General features: G+C 44.6%; 1 protein-coding gene across 4 annotated transcripts in view; it reads right to left on the bottom strand.

Annotated features, from left to right (window-relative positions):
* The window catches only part of NLK (nemo like kinase), a 37,983-nt gene that overhangs the window by 11,277 nt on the left and 865 nt on the right, over positions 1-25,841 (bottom strand). The window contains exons 1-4 of one of the 4 annotated variants that reach the window (XM_027660432.1): positions 25,327-25,835; positions 24,761-25,187; positions 3,382-3,511; positions 2,808-2,863 (exon numbers count right to left, since the gene is read on the bottom strand). In XM_027660432.1, the coding sequence (XP_027516233.1) occupies positions 2,808-2,863; positions 3,382-3,511; positions 24,761-25,176 (602 nt within the window). In that variant the 5' untranslated portion in view covers positions 25,177-25,187; positions 25,327-25,835. Of the gene's footprint in view, positions 1-2,807; positions 2,864-3,381; positions 3,512-24,760; positions 25,836-25,841 lie in introns of those variants that run through there. The other 3 variants (XM_027660430.1, XM_027660429.1, XM_027660431.1) reach the window with 3 other exon arrangements.

Here is a 25,841-nt window from a genome sequence, read left to right as displayed (position 1 = left end):
CTGCTGCAGCAAAAAACACCCACCCTGGTGGGGCTCCAGCCCCTGCTCCCACAGGGACCTGAGCTCAGCCCACCCACCCAACACCGGCGCTGGGGCGGCCCCTGGAGCTGGGACACACGGGTGTCACTGCCAGGGAAAGATTGCTCCTGACAGCAGGAATTAGTTAAGTGGCTGCATAAAATTAGAACTACAAATGTACAGGTTTGCTTCAGGGTAATTGTCAAAGCAAATGCGCGGCACAAAAGGACTTCACCTGCTCTGCTGGCTGGGACCTGCTGAGTTGGTAAATTTTATAAAGCCACAGAACCATTCTGGAAAGGGATGAAGTGCCCTCGGTGATGGGGTGCTCTCTGCATGGCTTGGACCCTTCTTTGTTCCACTCTGCACACCTCAGAACTCAGTCCCACAGCCTCACAAACCAACCCTGCTCAGCTGGTCTGTGCACCTGGGAAACAGGTGGATGACAGAACCAAAATACTGGCCAGGCTTGGATACCAGGGATTACACTCCTGCTCTACCAAGGCAAACTGATGATTGCAGGGACAAGCCCTGAACTTCAGCTTAATGACAAACTTAAAAATGAACATGAAAACCCTAAAATTCACTAATAATCACTTTTTCATGTATTTTCTCAAGACAGACACACAGAATAAAATATGGTCCCTTATGTATTCATTTTTGCCCTAGGTGACATTGGCAAAAATATCAATACCCTGTAAGATTCTAAATGCTCACAAATATTTTCAATCTAAAATCTCAATATCTCAAACTAAGAGTTTGCAAAGAATTTTCACTCTAAAACAAAAATTTCACTAGATTAAACTTCCTTTATTCATCACCAGTTTCCTAAGAAATCTTTTACTTTATCATTAAAGTTTTAAGTCGGTTTTATAATTAGTTCTCTTTAAAAAACACACTTTGCAATTCCTGCTGGTACCTGTGAGACGCTGAATAATTTAAAGGAACTCTACCAGCTCATTTGCAACACATCATTCATATCATTTTAGTCATTCTTTTATTATATTTTTTTTTGCCCCAGAAAGGACACTACAACTCCTTAGAAAGAACAAAGGAAATCCCATAGTACCAACTCCAGCTCTTTACACTTTTATCACTGTTCAATATATCGTGCTGCAGAAATGGAATGTCCCCATCACACCTTCAGGAACTCTTCTGGTGGATCAACAAAGGAAGTTTTTACAGCTGCATCCTCAAACATGGAACATGTTTACCTGATCTCCTTCAAACCAGCCTCAAGTTCTCCTTATACTACAGTAAGCAGGCAATTAAAAATGTGCTGTAAATCAAAACACCTATTGATTCATTCTTTTAAGGAATTCAGGGCTCATTAGTACACTTAGTGCAACTATTTCAGAAGAAAGGAGAAAGAAGACTGCACAAAGCAAATAGTCTTCTATTACCAACATCAGAGTTGAGAAATCAAACCTAATATAAAAAAGGACAGTCCCACAAAATACTAGTCGGAATGACTTAAAATCAGTTAGCCGTGAAGGAAACTAACATTTTGCTTTTATATTCAAACCTGGCAGTAGCTAAGCTCACAAAAATAAGCTTATCCCAGTTAAATATTCTTGATTGTACAATTACACGGAAGGAGTAATCCTTAACCTAGATCTGATTTATAACTCATATGACTTGTTCTAAATGAGGGCATTGAACTAGTGCACATAACCAAACTCCATGTTTTGAACACTACTTATGTGCTCTTCATGTGAAAGAAATATCAAAGAAAAATTTAAAAGCTTTATCTAAATTCATATGAAAAAGCCCCTGTACAGCACAGCAATACTTTCAACCAATTGATGTGTTTCTCCACCAGTAAATCATGCTGTACTTTGGTTAAAATCATCAGGTTCATTATACCTACTTTCTTCACCAATCAATTCAAGGTATTATATAAATAGATCAAACCATATTTCACAAGTTCAGGTTATCTAAAAATAATGACAGTTTCCCACCCATTAATTTTAAAGTAGGTCATACAAAAAAGGAGGTAAGACCCACAAGTAATTAAAACCAACATGCCCAAATCTAACCACAGGAGTAGGAGAGAACTTCTCTTCCCACCAGAGTCAGAGCCCACCCAGCTCAAGCACTCGCTTTTCAATATTTTAGAAAGCAGAAATTCCCAACCCCAGAAATAGAAAACAGCCCAAAGTTTGAAAAAGGAAAAAAACCAAACCAAAACGTGACATTCCCGTGTCAAGCTTTTTACCCAAATTCAGTGTTGGAATACAGTTCCCCACAGGCAGCAGGGCCATGTGCACAGGGACACGTCACACAGCACAAACAGCTCTGGGAAAGCTTTCCTTGGCCAGGGCAGGGGCTGACCCAGGAGAGCCACAGCCCTGCTGGGCCTGAAACCTCTCTGAAAAGTCCTGGTTCCAAAGCCTGGGGAGGTGGGGCTCTCTGAAAACACCACAAAGTATTTTAAGGTACCAATAACTGAGAGGAGGTTAATTAATGGATATCGTTCTCAAAAAAACTTTTGGGGGGAATCCCCACTGGGAGCAGCAGGAGCTGCTGTAAATCCCACAGTCCCTGCACGGACTGGCTCCTCCAGAGTCAAAGCTTTGGGTTCAGCCCTGCACCATTTCACCTCCAACATCAACAATAACTCAGAGTTCTGCACTGTAGAGGTTCACCTCTTCACACAAACCTGTTCAGGTACAGGCTCAGGGGTGTTGCAGTTCCACTCCAGAGGTTCCACCGACCCCTGGCAGTTTCTAAGCCACTGAAAATCACACATACCTCGATAAGATGCTCTATTTTTAAATTTAGGATACATTTCTTCAAAATAGTCAATGTGTGGAGGCTGGAGGATGTCGAGGGCAGAGAGCACCTAGGAAACACCACACAAGGTCAAGGCCTACTCCAGTCAAACAAAATAAATCCCTTTCAAAAAGACAGTCAGACTGCACCTTTCTTACATGACTTGGCTTTATTCTGCCCCACAAACAGACTAACATTCTGTCTCACCAGGTATGAGAGAGCAATTAACTCCAACACAGGGCACAGGGTGATGGAGTATAAAAAAGCTCAGCACCGAAAGTGTGCCCAGCTGGCACAGCTCTGGGCAGCCTGACTGTTATCTAAGGCCTGAAATAAGATTGGGCAGAATTGTATTCACTGTCCATTTGCAAACATTTTGGGAGGGCAATTATGAATATCCTTAGATTCTTTTTAATTTCATTTTTATAGTAACAGTAATATCTGAGTTTCCAGAAAAGCTGATAACTGTAAAATTCGAGAGCTCTTAAAGCATTTTAGATACTCTTCAACTTAAAAGAAAACACATTTCAGTTACAGTTTACATTCAGGTTTTATCAAAGATTTCAAAATTACTTTGAATTTACTTACATTGTCATGCTTAAAAAAACACAACATCTTCAACTCCCGGAAGACCCTTTTGCAAGAGACCAAATTTTGGAAGACGTTGGGCATCTTTTTGAGTGCAACTCTCTTTCCATCCCGTGGATCTGTTACTGACCTACAGAATAAAAGATTTAGAACATCACATACTCCTGCCAGACAATTTTTCTAAATAAGAAAAGAATATTTTAGAGTTCTTGTCATTCTCAGCTCAGACGGGGAGTCAAAACAGGGTGAAGGCAAGTCTAGAGAAGAAAGCATTAATCCAAGGGCATTAAGCACTGTCCCTGGAGCCTGTGTGCCACCACTGGGATCCCTCCTTGGTCAGAGCCACCTCAGGGGCTCTCCAGTGGTCACACTCACACACACCAGTGTCCATTGCTTTATTCTTCCCCTCCTACGAGGGAAAAACATGTAACAATCCCATTCTGACAGAACATTGGCAAGTGTAAGAGTAGTTATCACCAAATCACCTCACATCTGGAGAAGCAACAGCACATGGTATCTATGTTTTCACACATGTAAAACAGGTGTAACACCGGTCTTTCTCCCACAGAACTTATGGGATGCAAGTATAGTAGCTCAGAAATTATAAGGTGCTTTGCACATGGCAAGTATTTTAATTTAAAATAATTAGATTCTGAAAATAGAATTTTATAATGAGAACCATAAAACTAGAGCAAGGAGATTATGGTGCCTCAATTCCCAATCCCAGTTTTTAAGGTGAGCTTCTCAAACCTCACTACAGAACAAAGTATATGCATATTTTTACTGGGATGACCAAAATAACTTTAATCTCAGTGCAATGCTGAACCCACAGAAGAATCTACACCCAGCTGTGTATCCCAGTGATTACACTGTCCTCAAAAAGCTCCTGGCTTTTCTCTCTCTCATGCAATTCTTCTACAGTGGAGGTGGTTTCTTCTGTCTCACATCCGTGTTGTCTTAAATATCTAAGTAAAAAATGAGACTGGAGTGTTCAACTGTTCACCTCAGCTCCAAGTGCCACACCTGATTCCAAACCACAAACCAGCTCAGGCCCAACACCTCGTCCAGACACCTGTAACCTGTTAAATATTAACATTTGTGTTTTAATCAAGGGGCAGAGGGGACTTGGGAAAGGTGGTGTCAGACTATTTGTATGGTGGGAAATGGCTAACAGGAATCTGAAAAGGTCTCCTATTCCCTGTGTTCTCCAGGACCTTTGCCTCTGCTCACACAGCTCTGCACTCCCACAGGCCACACTGAAACGTCCCTCACCCCACACAGGGACTGCACCAGAGGGCACAGGGACCTCGGGAACACACCTGCAAAACCAGGGTATTATTCAGCACCATTTAGCACATTCTGGGCTGGCCTGTGGCTTTAGGGTCCAGCAGAGGCAGAGTCTGAAGGACACACACACACAGGGGCCAGGCCAGGCAGTGGCTCATAAATTCACATCAATGTGAACCCAGCAGGAGCTCAGAGCTCCCACGGCTCACAAGGTCAGGCACCACTGATCAGCTAATTAGTGGCATTTTCTCTTTAGGAGGCAGCATTTCTGGCCCCCACCAAGTTTCACCAGCTTTAAAGGGAAAAAAAAAAGGGCAGCAAGACACCAAACCTCTAACCTCCTAAAGTCAAGGTAAAAGCTGCTGAGTCCTGGGAATTAAACAGATATCATTAAATAGATACATTTGCTCCAAAACCAAAGGTGTAAAATTTCATTCATAAAGCTCCTCCCTGAAGACACTGCAGATGGCACTGATTTACTCTCTTTCCCATTGGAGCTGTCATACTGTTGCTGACCACACACACACAGCTGCTGCCAGGAGGATATTCCTGGATGGGCAGAATTCCAGGAGAGGATCCCAGTGATCACACACTGAGGTATCACACAGGTGTGAGGCCCAAGGCCTTTGACAACATGACACTTCCTCATAAAGGACTGGTAATGCCCAGGCAGAACCCCAGCACGTTCTATTTGACAGCACAGTCACAAGAGCTGAAGGACCATCTTGGCTATAGTAACATGACACTCAAACTCTTCAGCATTTATTTTATGCTGCATTTCCAGACAAGGTCCGAAACTTAATACATTATTTTACAAGACCTCCTTTTTTTTTTTTAATTATTATTTATTTTTTATTTTACAAGTACTCCTCTGCCACTGTCCAAACCGAGGGAAACGTGAATAGAATAGCAGTGGGGCAAGACTGCAAAAGTAATATATTCAAAGTTAAAAGCCTGAATCCAATTCACAGAAAGTCATCTCAGGAGTTCCCATAAACAAATGAAAACCAGGAAGTTTGAAGTGGAGGTCATTTCAAAACAATACCTAAAATGGGATTTTTGGTGGACTCATTTTCTGCAGCCATTCTGCTACAGAATGATGGTGGTTGCATAAAACACCAGAATCAACAGTCAGCTTTTACCAAAACCAGTTCAGACTGAAACTAAATCTTGGGATGTGGAAGTTGACCATCTACAGTCAAGTAAGTTCATCTCTGCTATGCAGAGAGCCATGAGGCAATTCACAGTTGCCTTAATTAAAGTTCTCACATCAATGCTAAGTACACACTAACAGTAATACAATCTGCATAATTTGTTTTTCCTATTGGTATTAGCCTGAACTTTGTCTAACCCCCTTCCTAATTCCTTTATCAAAATGTTTTACAAAGGAAAACATTTTAAAATAAACATTATCTCAGAGAGCTTGTATGTATAGGAAAGTAATTGCTGCATGCCTGAAAATTCTTCCAACCACTACCCCCAAAAATATGAATGGATATCCATCTTCTTCTCCTCTCTGACTGAAGGCACAGTGTCAAAGATTTTGAGCTCAGATTCCCCAATTTCTCAGATTTTCCTGATGCTGAGCCTCACTTAAGAAAACTGTCAGCGCTTTTTACCTCCAAGTACCAGAGCTCTTTAGTTTAGTTTAGACATTTATCTGGGAATACTAAATTCTGTTCAGTCAGAACATAATCAGGGATCGGTGTCCCGTGGGCTCTCACGCTCCTCCCACGGACAGAGCTGTCCTGCTGCCTCATCAGGGACAGGGAAAGGTTTGATAAAACAGTTGGTCTGTAATCAAATGACACAAAAGTCTGATCTATGTTGAGAACTACCACAGATTTACCGATGCTCCTTTTTTCTAGTTGTGGGACCCTTTTTGAGACTCAAAAATTGCTGAACGTGTTGCAGAGCTGTTGAAGTTCCCCTCAGCTGTGCACACCAGGCCTGCTGTGGCTGTTCTCTGCTTTTCCAAATGCTTCCATCTGTACCAATTCATTTTTCCTGGTGCCCTGGGGTAGTCTCCCATAGAGGAAGCAGTTAAACAGGGTTGCTGGGGCATTTGCATTTAAGGCCAATTTCTCTTTTTCTTTTAAATAACCCACTTCTACAGACAAGTGATGCTCACCTGCAGTATCCAGCTGGGAAGAAATTCCTCTGCTCCTTCCCCCAGTAGCTGCAGCAATGTCACCCTGCCCCTCACCTCCCTGCCTTGGGAGCTTTGTACCATTCACCAGAGATTTCACTTCAAGGGGCAGCACAAAACTAACAGCCCAAGTTCTGAAGATCAGAACTGTCAGGCCTGAATTCCAAAGAACAGAAACGAGAAAGGAAGAAAGAAAATAGCTTGTTTGAAAACCTGGTATTTACAGCATCCAAAAAAAGATGCTGAAAATGTTGCTTTGTGTTTGTGTACAGTACTTACTTTGATACTAGCAAAATCATTATTTATAGCAATATGCTATCGGGTCACACATCCCCAAGAGAAACTAGAAAAGCAGGAAAATCTCCTAGGAGCTAATTGAGAGAACAGCTAGAAAGGCAGCTTTACTTACTGCTGCTCTCAGAAGAACACATTTCAATTCCCTCCTCTGCTTTGTGAGGACATTCCAGCCCGGGTGAATCCCACAGCAAAGGGCCCAGCAGGCAGGAGTTCTCCATCACTTAGCACAGGCTGGGCTTTCAAGATACTACTGAAGGCTCAAAGGGTTTGCTTATTAAGCACCAACTGTAGCTGGGGATAAGGAGATCAGAGACCAAGATTTGAACCAAAAATAACTTAGCAAAAATTATATATAGATATGGGGCAAAAAGTAAGTTAATAAATAGAATTTGAAGTGTGGGGGAACAGGAAGGCTGACAGTTCAGCTGTCACCATGCCTTTAGGAGTGACAAAGAACAGAGACCCGGAGCTGGCAGATCCGGCACCAAACACCACGGGTGGAGTCACCCCAAAGCCCCCTCAGAGCCCCCCATCCCTCGAGGTGACAGAGCTGGGCCAGCACAGGGCTGGGGCAAAGGGCCACACGGAGGGTTCTGGGGAGCAGGTCACAAGCACAGCAGCAGAGCAGGCCCTGGGTCCTGCCAAGGCACCCCTTGAACTGCAGCTGGGTGCCCTGTGCAGAAGGGCCTCTCTTCTGCCATCAGAAACCTCTTGTTTTGCTGATTATACATAATATACATATACATGTCTTGTTTATAAAATAGTCTGACATGAAACATACCAAGAAAAAAGATGCTTTACAAAACCTGCAGCTTCTACTTACATTGCAGGCTAATCGTGCCAGAAATAATACAATTTTAAAAAGTAATAGGACTATAGAAGGGATTAATGACACAACCCAGACCTCTAGTTAAAATGTTTTCAAAGACAATCCTTATCTCAAAGAATCCTTGCAGGCATTCAGGCGTTTCAATCACGCATTATAAGCCTTTAGCAACTCTCTGCCCTGCTGATGGCAAATTTTCAAGGTGGAGACTTCGCCAACAGTGACTTTTTCTCTCCCCGAATCCAGGTCAAGGCATACACATTGTTCTGTAGTTTCAACTGGTAGAAAAACAAGTTTGTGACTGCTCCGTGCAATTATTACACAGGAGCGAGATAATGAAAGAATGTTCTCAGGGGCGGTGTGGGAAACTGCTGAGAGAGTTTGTTCTACAGGGGGAGCGAGCCTGACTTCACATATAACACCTATAAACTTACATCAGGACTTACCAGAAGGAGGGGGATTTAACAGGATTACTCTGCAAGTTTTTCTTATTAGTCAGTGAACTTTTTTCCTCAGTTGCTTGACTCTTAATCACCCAGGCTTTTCCAGAAAGCCTTACTCTGAGATATGTAACCGCCCTGGTCCCACCAGCATTTCAGCTGCTCACCCAGGTATGTTTGACACACCACTTCTAAACAAATAACGCAGCTCATACTCAAGGGCATGTGACACCAACACAGCATTTCTTCAGTACACGGTACTGCAATCACAGCTTGGCACATCTCAAAATATGGGATGACATTAAAAATCTTAGGAACATTCACAAACCCAAAAGACTCCCAAGACTAAAGCAGAAAGGCACGGAAAGGGTGTGCAGTTATCAAATGTCTTATCTGGGAAATGCTTGGTTGGGTACGTAAAATTTGCACACGGAATAGGCCATGACACCCAGAACCTTATTCTCTGTAGAATCACTGCCAGGCACTGAGCCCTACCAAAACATGACAAAAACTGATCTACAACACTTAGTGGACTATTGGGTAGCAGAGGCAGAGCTGAGGAAAGTGAGCATGTAAGTGTGAAATCATTAAGAAAATAAAAGAGATTATGTATACACATTTAACAGTGCATTTCTTACTGAAGGAAAAAAACACATAGACTGAATTTTTAAGCAAAGGAAAGCAGCTGCTTTACCAGTTTGCTATTATAGAGACTCACACACCACTGAGACAGGACAAAGGTGATGTTCCAGACTCTCCAATGACCTTGCCTATTAACAGCAGCACTGTGTCAGATCACAGACTGGACAGTCCATCTGGAACCATCCCACACTGGTTTGTGACCCACCACTGTTCACCAGCACACATAAAACACATTTTAAGGCTCTGTGACAATTCCTAATGGAAGTTAAATTATTCAAATGCTAAATGGTTTTGTCCAACTTCAGCAGGCTGTCAGTTTTCCAGCCCAAAGCTCCAAGTGTGGCTCCCTGACCTGGGGAATGGCTGCTGCCAGCTCCAGCCTGCAAACAGCTGTGCTGGCACAGGGACACAGGGAGCAGGGAACAAGGCCCTGAGACAAAGGGAGGACAGACAGATGCTTGTTCAGGAACAATGGCAGCCTAAGCATATGTCAAAGAGGATCTGTCAGCCCCACCAGCTCTGCAGAGTGAATAAGGAGAGGGAGAGGTGGAATTAATCTCTTTTCAAGGGCTCTTAGATAACACATGAACTGCTTCTCTAGAGGTGCCTCACCCCAGCAGTGAATGCAGAGAACCAGCTCAAAGTGGAGCCTCCCTGTACACAACCAGTGTCCTGATCTGAGGACCCTGACTTGGGAATGTCACTCCAGGCTTCCCTCCCTGTGCCCAGCCAGAGAGTGCTGTGTGCCAGAGCCCACCGTGTGTCAGAGCCCACCCTGTGCCAGAGCCCACCCTGTGCCAGAGCCCACCGTGCCCTGTCCTGGCAGGGAGCTGACCTGGGCTCCCCTCCAGCAGTGACCAGAGCTGGATCATCAGGAGGGAGCAAGGCCTTTGTTTTGGTTGGATTTCTCTCAACAACAGTTTTAGCACACACACTCATGCAATTAGCCTGGCATTATAATGGGTTTTACCCTCTGGCTGTACACACATTGTCTGAGAGATGCAAAAGCTGATACAATCCCGTTTAAGGGAGATATTCATAGTCACTTCAACTGTAACTTTTAAAGGAAAAGCCACCCACAGATACGTTATTAAAAGGAGGAAAATATTACAGCAAAGTAGTGCCCAGGCCTCTTCACTTTATTGCTCTCTGAAAAGCTGCTCTAAACTTACAGCACAAGGCCTTTCCCCACTAAGGAAGAATAAAAACGGGAATAAGAGCTCAGACTTTCACAGCATCATGGATGCTGAAGGAGAAGCAGGAGTCAGAGAAGCACACTGGATCCAAGGATAACACCAAATCCAAGGATGAACACCAAATCCAAGGATGACTCCCCACCAGAGTGAGGAACAGCACTGACCAAAGGTGGATCCTGCACCCACCCAGTGGCCAGAGACACAACTTTAGGGATATTTCTTCTTATCTTCCCTGTGAGCTACATTAAATATCTGCTTCCCCCAGGGAGCTATTCCGGGCCCACGAGGCACATGTAACACAAACACTGGCATGGACAAAGAGTAACCACCTATTCACACCAGCAGGCTGGGGACTTCAAAACAATTCCAAACCACTGCATCAAACCACTGCCTACAAAAAGCCCCAGTAGCTGCACCATAGAAGAGTATGAACCACTGGGGCAGAGTTGGTATTGACAGCAGAATTTTTAGCACACAAGCACGGGAAAATAAGGTTTCATTGTTAGAAGACATTATCAAAAAGAACAGCTGTTATTTTTCAAGCTATTTAAGCACTGGATGTGCTGTTAATGATTTTCAGGTCACTACTGCTCTGCAGCAGCCTCCAGCTGGCAATACTTCAAAGATCCTAAAATGAAATATTAACAGTGGGTAAAAAAAAAAAAAAAAAAAAAATCTTTATTTTGAGAGATACGATATGAAAGCAAACTGAAAAAGAGAGCTGAAGAGATACTACTGAGCAAAACTTTGATTTCACTTGGATTTAACTTTGAGGCACAGACAGCCAAGTCGAGTTGGGGTGACACAGAGTGTAGGGACAGAGGGGAGAGCTCAACAGATCATCTCCCCCATTTCACCCACCCCTGGGGATCAGCTGCAGGAGGTGGGCTCCAGCTCCAGCACTCTGACCCACAACTGACCACTCGATATTAAACACACAAGAAGTCACTGGCAAACTGATATGGATTGATAAAAGTTGGGTGAAGGTGTTCACAGACAAAAGTAAAAACTTCTTAAGCTTTTAGACATCTGGAATCTATAAAAATATATTCCACCTGCTAAATATTTTCTTAATATTTAGGCAAGTAAAGTAGGTTTTGCATGCAGGAATTTGTGTTCGAACAGTTCGTGTGTGTTGCAAAGACACTGAACAGAAAATATGTTACTTAAGAAGATTACCAAAAAAGGCAATTTAATTAACTACTACCAATGTGCATTCTCAGCATTTCATTAAGTTTTCTCAACACACTCCATGGAATACTGTAAAGTAATCAAAAAATACCCAAAAGCACTTCAAAAAACCTGTAAGTTACTCCAAATATTCAAGTCTTTCTAACACATGCTCTCGAGGGCTGGGCTTTTTAGAGGTACAGGATCTGTCCAGGGAAAGAGCTGCCTGAATATAAGCTCACAGATCTCATGGAGAACTCTCATGGAGACCGAAGAAAACATCCAGATTCCATTTCCACTAAAAGGTATTTTATGGGAAAGGGTTAAGCACCTTGTTTTCCCCAGCACACTTCAAAGGTATGCTTCATCCACTCCTGCTCAGCTGCCAAACCAGACCTCTCCAGAGCTCCTTTTCCAACCATCCATGTCCTAAAAAAGCCTTTTAATGTCGGGTCTAATCACACCCTCCAGCATGTGCACCATTATCACTTATTCTTTACAAATCAGAGCTAAAAGAAAAACTGATTACTGCAAGAAATCTGTCTCCTTGAACAAAAAGTGATTCAGAGTATCTTACTTAAAAGAAAGGAGAGAAAATTAGAGGGATACTGTTATGGTTAATATCTTTTAAAATGTTTAATTTGTCTTCCTTCATGGAAGCTTAAAATTGAACCTGCTTTCTAATTCAAGTTTATTTCACCATTTACACAAAATTTTCTGGCTATGCTTGAGACCTTTTTATTCACTTCTCAACTGCCTTTATGAACCACAGCTACAGTAGGTTACTACACTACATATGGCATTTATTCAGATACATTTTTTAATTCCATGAAAACAATTCTCTTTTTTTCAGTTAATGGCATAGCTCTGTAAGGTCTGCAATGTTCATAAATAAATAACATGCCCAATAAACACATAAAGCTCCATGTATTTTTGTACTTCTTTCTTCTTCATTTTTAAAGCGTATACCACAGTTACATGCACATTCCTGCCCCTATTCCCTGACCTCTATTCCCATTCCCACCAGCAAACCAAGAGAAACCCAAATGAGAAACCTTCTTCTCCACGTCCAACAAGCCTCCAGGCCTTGGCACAGTTCCTGGAGTATTTCTGCACCTCCAGAGCAAAGTAGGTTAATAAGGTCTCTGGTCACATCCTCTCCACAGTCACCTCGTTTCCTGCAGGAACCACCTCCAGCCCCTGAGGTTCCACCAGCAGCTTTCCCTCCCCCCTCATCCTCCCACCACCCCCTCCCCGGCCTGGGGGGACATGGACACAAAACCCCACAAAACACAGGGACTGAACCTCTTTTTGCCCCTTGGCTGCAGTGAAGCCCCACAATAACCCCCGTGGAGCAGCTCAGCCCCCCTGGCAGTGGATCCCTCACACTCCTCCCCCAGTGAAACCTGTCCTACTTCAGCCATTCCTTGCTCACACAATCCCTTTGGCCACTTCCCAGCACACAGAAAATCAGCACTTCCAAGTAATCACACTTCAGTGCTCCCTGCTCCCACCAAGGGCAGCAGTTGTATCTGCTGGTTCAGGACCAAGCCTCAGGACTTTGATACATCTGTATATGTACATGTACAAATATATATGTATATATGTTTGAGGCCCATAGTACCTTTTAATTTCATGAATTACTGCTATTCATATTCATCTCTCCAAAATCTGTAGTGATGATAAATCTAGGAACATTCATCAAGATTTTTACCTGGAAGAGGCAAATCTTATTCACTGACCTTTAAAGTTTCAATTTATCCTGCCCATTCTTTATTCTGTTAAATGCAATAATACAGAACACAGAATTGCAACTCAGAATGCTTCATAACTGACACTCTGTCTTCCATCCCCTTTGCCAGGAATTACTTTAGACAACAGTATTTCATTTATCTGTCTTGCACAGGAGCGGATATTAGAATCACAGAACTTTAAAATATTATTTAAAATACACATTAAGCCTATCAGATACTGTAATTCCCAACCCCAACACCTCCCAATGGCCAAAGTAAACACTAACTAGAGATGTCTCAACTCCCTCACTTTTTTTTTTCTATGGAAAGATTTCTATGTGATCAACCCTGCCCAGTCATTTGTTCTCTGAATTACAGTGGAACAGAATGGACAAGTCAAAACATAGGTGTGAAATAAATAAATTTGTAACCTCTACAGCCCAAAAGTCTACAAGATGCTTTAGGGTTACTTTTGGAACATGAAAGAAGTGCTTTTTATCTCAGGATTTAAGAAAGACCCACAACATCACAAAGAAGAGGTAAAAAAATTTTTACAAAATCAGGCTTCTCTTTATTCCCAGGGAGTTTAAAGACACACCAGTTCCCCACTGCCACGGACCAGTGAACAATCCTGTCACACACCATCAAATCTCACGGCGCTGTAAAAATTCCACCTATTTCCTTGACAGTCTCAATTACACGGGAGCCACAACCACTCCTTCTCAAAAGGCAGTTTCAGAAGTAGGAGGACATCAGAGTGACACCCTGAAGTGAGGGTGAACAGCACCCCTGAGTGACCAGCCTGCTGAGAGCAGGTTTAAAATCCCTCCGTGTCTGTAGGAGCAGAACGTGTAACCAATGGATTTCCATGGGAGGTCGTTTGGTTACTACTCAAACACCCGAAATAGTGTAAAATCTGCACGTTTACACCTTCAGGTAAACAACCCAACTCTGTTTTATGGTGGTGCCAGGGCCAGGGGACCCGAGCGAGGCGCTGGAGCAGCCCTGGAGCACTCGGGGAGGCAGCACAAGCTCAGGGCTCCTCGGCCCTTTCCTCTCCTTTAAAACTCACCCACAATGGGCCATCTCAGAGACCTCTTTAAAACACTACGAGATCTTCAAGGAAAGTTTCTCCCTCTTCCCTCCCAAAAAAAACCCAACAAAACCCAACCTGAATTGTTATAAGCCAAACCCACTGACATCCTACAACGCCACTGACTTGGTCTCACTATTCCACCCAGAGAAATGCTGAGGTCTGACCTGCAGGGCTCCTCTCTGACCCCCTCATTCCACAGCTGGATTCCGTGATCTCCATGAACTGACCTGAAAATCCTAATATATGCTTCTCTATTCCGAGTCTGCCAAAAACCTTGTGATAACAGATGGAATCACTGCCATGGGTGAAATTCCAGGCAAATGACATTAATGGCTCTAAAACACTTCAAACCCAAAGTTTAAACAATAGTTCAGGATGAAATAAAAATGATTACAGAAGGATTCCCTTTACAGGGTCATATGATAGGTGACAAAATCTCCTTGGGAACAACTGTGGGAGTGATGATATATACATTTAATATTCAAATTACCAAACACCTGTCAGTTCTCAATGTTTCAGATGAAGTTTCAGATGAATAAACAGTAGTTTAAAAATTATAAGGTGACATGCCCAAGACAGAGATCAGAGAAAAAGCCACAAGTAGGTCAAAGCTGGTCCTGATTCTGTCAACATTCACCTACTTTTCTTCAACTGCTTCAGAAAACAATAAGCAATCCAAACCTAAAGAATATAAATGCTCTGTTCCTTCAGCAGAAGGGAAGCTGCAGCTCAGCTTATGGGCCTGGGTGAAGATGTCAATGCCCTGCCAGCAAAAGCCCAGTGGAAGTCCTTAATCCTGATTTTTCAAGTGCAATCAATGAGCAAATATGTTCAGAAAAGCACTTTGATACCTTGAGGTATCTATAATAATTGAAAAAACAAATAAAAGCTGCTTTCCACTTCATAATTAAAAACTGCTTTTAGTTAAGCTGTTAGGTTGAACTCTTACTCTCTTCAATTAAATCAGGTGACCCAGGGTAAAATAGATTTTTTTTAATTTATTTTTGCCTCTCAGTGCTGCTGTAGGACATTCTCTTTTAGAACAGTGGTGCACAAAGACTGGCAGCACAAGAGATCTGGGCTGGTCTTGCTTTAGCCACTGACACAGAAGGATTTCCCAGCACACACAGACTCTCCCTCTCCACAAATTGTCAGGAGCTACATAAACTTCTCACTCTGGCAAATCATAAATGGCAACTTTTAATGGCTTTAAGATTTAAACCTGGAAAGGATTCTAGCAGGTCTTCATTTCCCACTCCTTTGCTGCAGTCCATGATATGAACATTCCCTGGTGCAGCAGCACTGCCAGGGCAGTAACGACACAGGACACTGTCCCTTTAACAGCAATTACCACGTGGGAGCCTCTGCCCCGACAATTTGAATTTAGATATAAAAATAAAGTAGATGCTAGTTATTACTCACTCTGGTTATTTCACTTTAAGGGCTGAGCAGGTTTTTTTAAACAGTCCTTGGTTGGTTCTGTGTTTGGTGGTTGGGGTTTTTTTTTCATTTCCATATGCTGAACCAGAGGAAAACATAACCCACTAAACCCCACTGTCCTCTACCTGCACATCAACACACCCACAAACTACAAATCAGCATCAAGGAGGTCTGGCCTAAAGGACTTCAAACACACCATGGAGAACACAGGAGAGTCACAAAGCACTGGGAGATTCAGGAAATTCTCTTCTTCATTTAACCAAAAAACACTAGCCTAGGAATGGATAAAATTAAGGAAGATGGATTGCCAGCAGTCTGGGAATAATGATACATCCTATTCCTTGTCCCAAAAACCCTCTCTGCAAGAAATTCTCACTCCAAAGCAATGCTCTGAAGTAAAGGAGCCAAGGAGAGCTCACAGAAACACCCAAGGAGAAGTTGTACTGCTGGATGGAAACAGCCTTTAGAACAATGCCTTTGTTCTGTCACTGTCCAATCTTGGGGGGGAAAAGCTCTTCTTTAGGGCTTTCCAATAGTCTTGCATGGGCCTCCAAGGGCCTTTAAAAACAAAGGCAGGAGGAAGCCAAACAGGTACTCAGTTAAAAGGCAGAGACACACTCTTGTGCTCAAAGTCAGTGACCTGTGAGCTCTACTCCACACAGAACTGCCCTACATCAATCAAAGGCTTCAAAATGGGCTTTTTCTGTATTTCCTCTAATATACTGTAACCCATTAATTAGAAACCAAAACAGCTAAAGGTGAATAAAACGGTTTTCAGTGCAGCAAAGCCCCCTACCCCAGAGCACCACCAGACTCTGCTCCCTCACCTGCACGAGTGCCAGCACAGACCTCAGCAATGCTGCAGGGGAAGAACATTGCTCAGGGCTGAAAATTGTTACTGCCTTTATGCAACAAGTTTTACTATTCATAGATAAATATTCTTCAACAGTCACATGAATTTATATTAAATAAAATAGTAATATGCATTATCTGCAGTAACAAACTCCATGCACACTGCCAAGGGAGAAGGGAGGGCCAAGTGCTCTTCAGAAAAAACATAATAATTTAGATCAAAGCCTGAATAACTACTTGGCCACCAGTTAAATACCATGCCCAGCTTTACTGGTGCCATCAAGCAAAGGCTCTGTCCTGACACCACTTTCACGTTGCGCAATGAAGAAAACTCTGAGAGCACCTCCTGGTGGCACCCAGATCATGGAGACAAACTGCCAGGAACCAGGAACAGATTTAGGATTAAAATCTGGAATAGCATCATTCCAAAATGACAAGGAAATTGCATCAGTTTCTCTGGGGAGCAATTTTTTTTCACCTATTAAAATGTATTTGCATATGAAAGAGAATGGGGGAAAGAAAATCCCTCTCTAGAGTCCAAGGATTCCTACAGTTCCCAGTATATTTTACTTTTCCACAAAAATTTCCTCTAAGAGTTCTTGAACAGAAAGCCCTGATTTTTTAATTTTTTTCCCCAATAAATACCATCATACCATGTTCTAAGACAATTAAAGAAATAAGAGAAGATGTGTTCTACAAAATGATTCTGCTATAACCATTCTGGTGTTACATCCAACAGAATAAAGAGCATAAAAATTCCACTCACACACAAGTGCTTCCAAGCCTTCATAAACAACCACCACATCAGGAAATTAAAGAATGATAGTACCAGGACACACTGATTCTGCCACAGCCCTCAAGATTAAAGCTCAAATTCTTACTAAGCACTTTTAAAGACATGGCCATATTCCAGAGCCAGCTGTAGCCATGGAAGTTGTTTCACATCAGGGCTGACGATATAAGTGTGCCTTCATTTATCCATCACTCTCACACAACAAAAGAAGATGCAGCTTTAAATACTAAAATGAAGTCCAGATTATTCTGGTGGGTTTGGTGTTTGAGCAGCGTTTTGGTCTCTGTTTGTAGCTCCCCCCCCTGCAGTTTTCTGCTGGGTTTGGTCAAACACTATTACCAATAAATGAATGCATTAACCCCAGAAGGCTCTGTTCTTTCCACACATGTTTGTACTGCCTGTCACAAGCCACTTCCATGTAAGCATCTCCTACCTCACTCAGAGGTCTACTTGTACAAAGCTGGGTGCAACAGTTACTCTGAGTCCCCATACAGCAAAACTTACAGCATCTACTATGGGATTTTCTAGCACTCAAATTAAAGTTCTTTGTGGATTTTTAATATACCTTTTAGAAACAATTACTGATTATATTAACAAACAGAAACTCTGCTTAAGCAAGCTCTCCACACCTTTGAGCCAGCTTCTCTCACAGGAACAGCTGCATGTTACCTACTCCAGACCAGAAGGCAGAACTTTCTGGAGGATTAAAGATACATGAGACCCATATACAACCATTACAAGTCATCAAAAAACAAACATATCCCAGAGGCTTCCTCTGCTTTACCTGCCCAAAGCTATTTTCTCTTTCAATGCTGTTGTTCCCCAAGAAATGAAGCAGCCCAAGAAATGAAGCAGCCCAGGCACATCCAGCAGCCTCCTCACACCCCCCTGTTCCTGCCTTATCTCCTGCTGGGGGGGATCCCCAGGCTGGGCTGCACCTCCCACCACACCTCCCACCACACCTCCCACCACACCTCACCTCACACCTCCCACCACACCTCCCACCACACCTCCAGCCCTCCACAGACACCACGGGCTCCGTGTTCGATCAGGGAATCCCACAACTTAAACCCCCTCTACAAAGAGATAATGGGGGGGGGGAGGGAAAGAACATCTGAAATATGTCTTCTGGAAAATCAATATTAGACTGAGAGCCAGTCACAAGCTGTTACATTTGCAGAATTCAGAGGAAAAAGGAGAAACCAGCGAATGCTACCAGGATCTAACTGGATTATCAGCACCCAGTCCTGTGTGGATACAAACAACATCAAGGTCTGCAGGTGCTGCAAAGCGACTTGCATTTCAAGTGACCTGTGAAATGCTGACCTTGCATAATTTACAGTGAACTAATTTATCCCAAATGGTCCTTGCCCAACTCTGAGGAAAAAAAAAATTATCCACATTCTTTCCTTCTTGCATCATCTTACAAGACAATAATGAACAACCTCATATGTAACTTGGGTAGAATTTCACCTAATCCCAACATCTAATTTCAGTGCAAGGGGTTATTATATCCATTTCATTTAATTCACTCCATTTGGGGAACAGCCATTTAAATGTTAACAGAATTTTTCTTTTCAGGAAATTTGAAAAAAACACCCACCCAACTTAAACATATAAGCTTTGTAAAATTTCCCATATTAAAAAAAACTGAATCAGGTCATTGTTCTACTACATTTCTTCACAAATAGAGTCAGAAACCAATTTAGATAAAGCAATTCTGTAAAAAATACTGACATAGTGATCCAAGATAATCACCTGCAGCTCCCTCCATTGTGCTGGTGAGTGTGAAACCCAATCCCCACTCTGCTCTGAACCTGCCCAAGGCCACTGCTGCCTCCTTTGCCTGGGGCATCCTCATGGTTTCCTCCAAGAAGTAACTGGATAAAAACGACTCAGACTCTTTCTTATGAAATCACTGTCTGTCTGCATCAGACACCCAAGACAACAGAACAACTCACTGAAGTAGAACACAAGAAGTGGAAAACTGTTGTGGTTTAACCCCAGCCAGCAGCTCAGCCCCACAGAGCTGCACAACGGCAACGGGGAGACAAACACCACCACCCCAAACGTCCCCTTCCTCCTTCTTCCCCAGCTTTACACACTGAGCAGGATGGAACATGGCCTGGAACATCCCTTGGGCCTGAGGGATCCCCTCCCCAGCCTCCTCACAGTGGGGTGAGGAGCAGAACAGCACCAGCAGTCTCAGCAATAACGAAAACAGCTCCGGGTTAGGAACCCTGTTTTCAGCACAAATCCAAAACACAGCCCCGTACTAGATCCTAGGAAGAAAATTAACTCCACCCCACCAAAACCAGCACAAACCCCCAAAAGCCAGTGGTGAGAGCAGTGCTGCTGAGCGGTGCCACGGCAGTGGGCAGTGAGAACAACATTCCTACCACAGCTCCTACTGAACTGTTTGCATGCTGGACTAGAACAACCAACCAGGGGGAATCCTTTCCAGCTGGAAATCTCTGCTCCCATTTTCTGTTACAGTCTGTGTACACAAAGCAGATGTGTCATTTGAATGGGAAAGCTTCATATTTACCTGAAGGTTCCCAGCAGTGCTAAACACAACAGTAATACTGACAGCCAAATTCCCCCAAATAATCTGAAATGATTTTTTTTAAACTATTCCTGTCCATTTTATTTAATACTTCTAAACATTTTTGTGGCCCATTACTAAAAGCAAATTCCACACCAAAAATCAACACATCAAACAGTAGATGTTTTCCACTCCTAAGAAAAACCCTGAGTTATATTCCTGGTTCACACTTTTGCTGCAACTTAGCCAGCTGTAACATCAGTACTTCAAAAGGCTCTTTGATTGGTCTTTAGTTTGAATGTTTGTAGGGATCTTGGCGTGAATTACTCCTCCCAGAGCCTCTTTATCCAGTTCTGGTGGATATTCTGTCCCACCCATCGGAGGTACCACCTCCTGCTCACAGTTCCCCATTTCTGCTCAGTCTCACAACCAGAGTTCCGGGATAAGCTTCAGCACTTTTGTAACTTTAGGCTGTTACAAAATATCACATTAAATACTTTAAAGCAAACAACTGCCCACCTAAATGTTAATTAACGGGGGACATTTCCTGTCTTCTGCTAACAGGTGAGGTTTGAGGGACTGGAAAAAGATCACGATACAAACAGCTTTAACTTAGGAAAAAACCCTCTCCCACCAAAAGTCTTAATGGGTCTCATAGAACACATTCCCATAATTCAGCTTTTGCTAAACTTTTCTTGTTTACCAGCCTGGGTTTTTGCATCTTTATTTGCATTAACTATGCAAAACATCGTTGTGGTTCGCAGCAGTTTGAGACAGCAGAAGGGGAACTTCTCCTGCCACTATTCAGACTTTTCTGAACACGTAACATCTTTTTTTCCCCCAGTGTACATTCTAGCAGTTTTGTCCCAAACACATTACCCCCACTGCATCCTTGCTCAGCAGGACACGTTCCTTTAAAGGAACAGGAGATTATCGGTTTATCCTGGAAACGTCTTTCCTGCTGCTGTGCTTAGTATCAGTGCTGGGATAAAACCCTCTTAAAATAGTTCCAGGGTCCAGGCAACAATCCATTGTATGCAACAGTCTTTTGGATTTTACTGAGCAATGACTTTAGTGTTTTCAGGCCTTTGAAGGCCAGGAATGAACAGCAGATTTAGGCTAAATTATCTCTGAATTTTAATGTTACAGCAGCCTGTCCATAATGTCCTGTTGCAACATCAACAGCCAAACTGTTTGAAACGTTGTACTGCTGTGTGACTTCCTGAATAAAAAGGATTAGAAGCAAGTATATTAAAAACCCCACTGCAATTTAAAACTGGGTAAACTAGGAATTTAAAAAAAAAAAAATTCAGATACTGTTTTCTGTTGTCACTTGCAACAGCTTTACCTTAGAGATGCCTTTTAACACAGATTTGACATTAAGACAGAGTGCTCAGTTCCAGACTTTGATGAACAACAGTAACTTTTTAAAGGTAGGACACACATGTAAGACAAATACAACCCTCCCCACACCTTAGGGGATCACTGTTTCCTGTCCCACGGGAGTGGACACATCCCAACCAACAGGACATTCCCATAACATCTCAGCAGCAGTGTTACCAGCTTGAATCAGCAACAACAGTCATAACTCGCTGTCTCCCTGCCCAGAAGTTGGGTTCCTCTTCCCTGGCCCAGGAACCCTGCGTGGGAACAGCAGGAGCACCTCTTGCAGAGGGACCGAGGCTTTACCCTCACTCCAGACCCACCAGCCTTCGCAGCTTCCACAGAGATATTTTTCTATTATCATTATTATCATTTTTTTAGGAATCCCACCAGATGGCAGCAGCATGTCTCCCCAGCAAAACTGGGAGCACTTCTCCAAAGGACAGCTCCTTATTCTTGGAACAGACACGAGACTTCCCAAACTCAGCCCTGCAGTCTGAAACACGGGATGCAGACAGAGCTTGTCACTGGCACTAAAATCCAGATTTTTTCAGCACCTTAGGAACGTGTGTGCAGGGAATACTCCAAGAGCAAATTGCTCTGGTTTTGGCAAACCAGGAACGTGACTTGGTTTGTGGCAATTTGCCAAACCAGAGTGTGGTGAGGCAAACCTGCAGGACCTGGGGGAAGGTCCCTGCACACCTGTCCCTGCTTCAGCAACTGTCCCCCAGCCCAGCTCAGGACCCCGAGCTCAGCACTGCACTCACTGCACACCTCTGCACCACGTTACAGCACAGGGAGAACCCAGAGCACAGACAAACACAGCGGGGCAAGGCCCATTGTTCAAGAGACTCTTTTCTACTTTGCCAGCTGGGGTTAGATTCACTTGAAAATCCACAGATGCCATGCCAGGGACAGCTGATATGCAAGGAAATGGTGCCCAGCTGAGCAAGGACACGGCCTGTGCACAGACACAGCGGCAGCAGCACCCGCCCGCAGGAGTTAATAATGAAAGTGCTGAAGCACCAGGCTTTGGCTCTTCACGAGTGAAAAACTCCAACAGCACATTAGCTCCCCTGAAACATCATCGAGTAGCAGACAAATGAACTAATGACAAATGCTAATTCAACTGCCAAGAGAAAATCTCCCTCGGTGAGGTAACGGGAAGCACAACAACACTCACTGATCGCTCCCCTGACCTGGAACCGAGCTGCAGGGTCACCTGTGCCTTCCAGACACTGCAACGACACATCAGACTAGAAGACCAAAGACTTTTGCAAATACTTCAACTGTGGAATAACATCCATTTCCCTCAGAAGTACTGACGGGAACTTTTAAGTTGCCCATTAGCACCGATACACACTCAGAGATACCAGCAAACAACAGAACCCTCATTCCAAAGTAGCTCAGGCCTTATGAATTCTGTGTCACACTTGGACCCAAGTGTACACTTCTCGTGTCCAAGTCACCTCAAACTATAAATACCCAAGTCGATGTTTACATTCAGCTGCATTATCTCACAGAGCTAAAATTCAATTACATGGGCACTCTTCTGCATTTGGAACGAAACTAAAATTCAGTCTAATTATTGCTTACACACTCCTAAAGTCAGCCTGCACTCACTGGCAGAAGTTAACGTGAAATGCCAAAAGCCAAGCAGTGACCACTGAATTTAAACACAGGTGAGCAAAGAGGAACTCACTTGCACCAATGAGTGAGCCAGTGCAGCCCCAGCTCTGCCAGAGGGATCTGAGCTCCCAGCTTCTGCTTTTATTAAACACCCTCTCCCCTTGTTTTTGTTTTTGTTTTTTTTTTTTTCCAAGCTGTTGTTACTTTAAATTAAAGCTGTAGTTGCTGCTCTGCAGCTCTGTCCCCCAGGGGCACTTCCTGTTGGGTGGCAGCAGGTGCCTGGCCAGGGGCTTGGGATGACACTGTCCTACCTGGTGCCAGTCAGACCCTTCTCTCTACACTTCCTTCTTCCCCTCGGCACACTTAATGATATTATATTTAAATATGCAAGCGTGACCTTTCAATCTACTGAATATTACAGAAGCAGATCTCTCTCTGTACCTTATTTTTCAGCAAACAGAACTGAGAAAATACAGCCCTGGGAAACACACAGGTAAACAGAACACTGGTACTAAACAGTAATAAAGTCTCATCTTACATAACAACCCAAATTTAAGCAAAGCCTGTAACAATTAAGTTAAAAAACTCCAGACTTTATAAAAAAAAAAAATACAAACGGATGGAAATATTTTTAGGCAATTTTTTACAGCAGATTCCTTGACAGTTTTCATTCTTTTGCATCCACTTTGTAAGGCTGTACCACAGCCAGGGCACGGCAGTACCGACTGCACAACAGCTCCCCTGTGACCGGGAGCACCGGGTCAGATGAACTGCCCAGCTCCGAGGGGAGGGACACGAGCCCAGCCCCTGCACTGACCTGAGTCTTGTCCTGCAGCCTCCCCGGGGAGCCCCACCTCAGTGCCACGCTGGGCAGGCTGTGTGTGGGCAGCTGGCAGGGCTGTGCCATGGGGACCAGGGCTTTGCTCTCCCGAGGCCTGTCCTGCTGAGCCCTCCTGCTGAGCCCTGCCCAGCCCTGCCCAGCCCGGCCCGGCCGAGGAAAGGCTGCCCCGGTGCAGCTGCAGCACAGGCAGTGCCCACAGCCCAACTCCCGGGGCACGGCGGGGGCTCAGCACCGCGGGCACCACACACACACACAGCTGCAAACTTCGCAGTCGTGCTGCAGGAAGCGCAGGGCGCCTGCTCTCCAGAACACCCCCGTGCCTTCGTGCTGCCAAGGACAGCTCAGAGCACGGCCAGCTGACAAACAGCTAGAAACAAAACCACACATCTATAAAAGACTCCTGCCAGCTTTGTGTCGGTGCTCCTGAAGGGCAGTAATTACATACATGGCACTGAGGTGGTCACAAAACGCACGAGAAGGAATTCCACTCTGCTGACAGACTCCTCTGAATCGCAGCTGGGGGATAAAAGGGCCGGAGGCAGCGCTCCAGCGAGGCAGGAAATCCCATTTCCATTTTTGAGAGGGGAGCAAAGTTCAGCTGTGCTGTTTCTGGTAGCACCCAGCACCACCACGGGTCAAACCGCCGCCGAGACAAAGATCTTGACAGGTGACTGCACAAGGAAGACATTTTCATACGCTTTTCATTTCTGACTCTTAAGTCAGGTCAAAATGAATATTCTGATACTCAGCTGTTAACCTGAAATTTTAGGCAGCACGGCTTAGCTGCACAGATGCACGTTCTGATTAAAGGTACAGAAAGGGCATAAACAAGCTGCTTTGTCTCAGAGTAGAACAGTGGGGTGGGCTGTTGGTCAGAGGTGGCTCCTCACCACTCCGAGCCTCCTTCTGCGAACACAAACAGGGAAAGCAACTTTCTAAGAACGGAGGAGAAGTGGTAAGCAGCTTTCTGGTACCCTGACTCCAGTGACAAGACCAGGGATGAGTTATGACCAGGTAAAGAACGACAAGGAGGAATCTTTCCGTTCTTGCCTCTACTCACCAGACAACACCAAAGGCTCCGTATCCGATGGGTCTGTCCGGCTCCACGTCCAGCTGCTGCTGTGGGTGCTGTGAGTGCTGATGATGGTGCGCTTTGACCGCAGCGGCTGCTGCAGCCTGTACCTGAGCTGGGGCTGCGGCGGCCGGGCCGGGGGCCTGGCCCGGGGCCGGCGATGGGAAGTAGGGCTGCTGCTGGCCCGGGTTGAGCATGGCGGCGGCGGCGGCGGCGGCGGCGGCGGCAGAGGAGGCATGCTGCTGCTGCTGCACCGGGTGCACGGCCGAGCCCGCGTGCAGGTGGTGCTGCGCGTGGTGGTGGTGGTGCAGGTGAGGAGGAGGGAGGTGAGGAAGGTGGTGGTGGTGGTGGTGGTGGTGACCCGCTGCTGCCGCAGACGTACCGCCATTGTAAGCCGCCATCATTTTTGCGTTGGCTGTTGTGCCACAAAGAGACATTCAACAAAAAAGAAAAATGCCCTTTGATTGGATGACAACTGGGTCAAGCTGTCGTTTGGCCATAAAAATTAAAATCTGCTACACTTTAAAAGTTGGGTTTCATCGTACACGGCCCACCTTTAAAAACATGGAGCTCCACTGGCCTTATCTCCTGGCGAAGCCAAACCACTCGGGGAGTCTCTTCATGTGTGCGAGCGCCAACCCCTGCCCCAGCGTCCAGCCGGGCTTGGCTACTCCAACTCCATCCTTGGGCAGCTGCCTTGGGGCCGGCCTGGGCTTTCTCCTTCACTTTGGGTTTTTTTGTCGTTTTTCTTGTTATAGAAATTAAACACCGTGATCAATCCCCCTTCCCTCCGGAGGGAGGGCTCGGAGCCTCTGCCCTGAACACCCCGCGAGGGCCGGCCAGCCTAGCCCTGCCATTCCCACACCCTCTCCATGGATCCCCCGAACCTCCCTGAGCCCGGCCACCTCCTACATCGCTCCCTCCTTCCGGGCACCTGCTCCCTCACGGCACCAACAACTCGGGAGTTTGTAACTTTTCCTTGAAGGCCTGAAACACACACAAGGACCAAAAGAAAGTGAAGGGGGGCGGCGGGGCGAGGAGAGGGGGGCGAAAAGAAGATAAAAACAGA

This window comes from Corapipo altera, unplaced genomic scaffold (genome assembly GCF_003945725.1).
Source record: "Corapipo altera isolate COAL_440 unplaced genomic scaffold, ASM394572v1 271, whole genome shotgun sequence".
Classification (NCBI taxonomy): domain Eukaryota; kingdom Metazoa; phylum Chordata; class Aves; order Passeriformes; family Pipridae; genus Corapipo; species Corapipo altera.
Note: the sequence above shows the minus strand (reverse complement) of the source record. Positions and strands in the feature narration are given on the sequence as shown.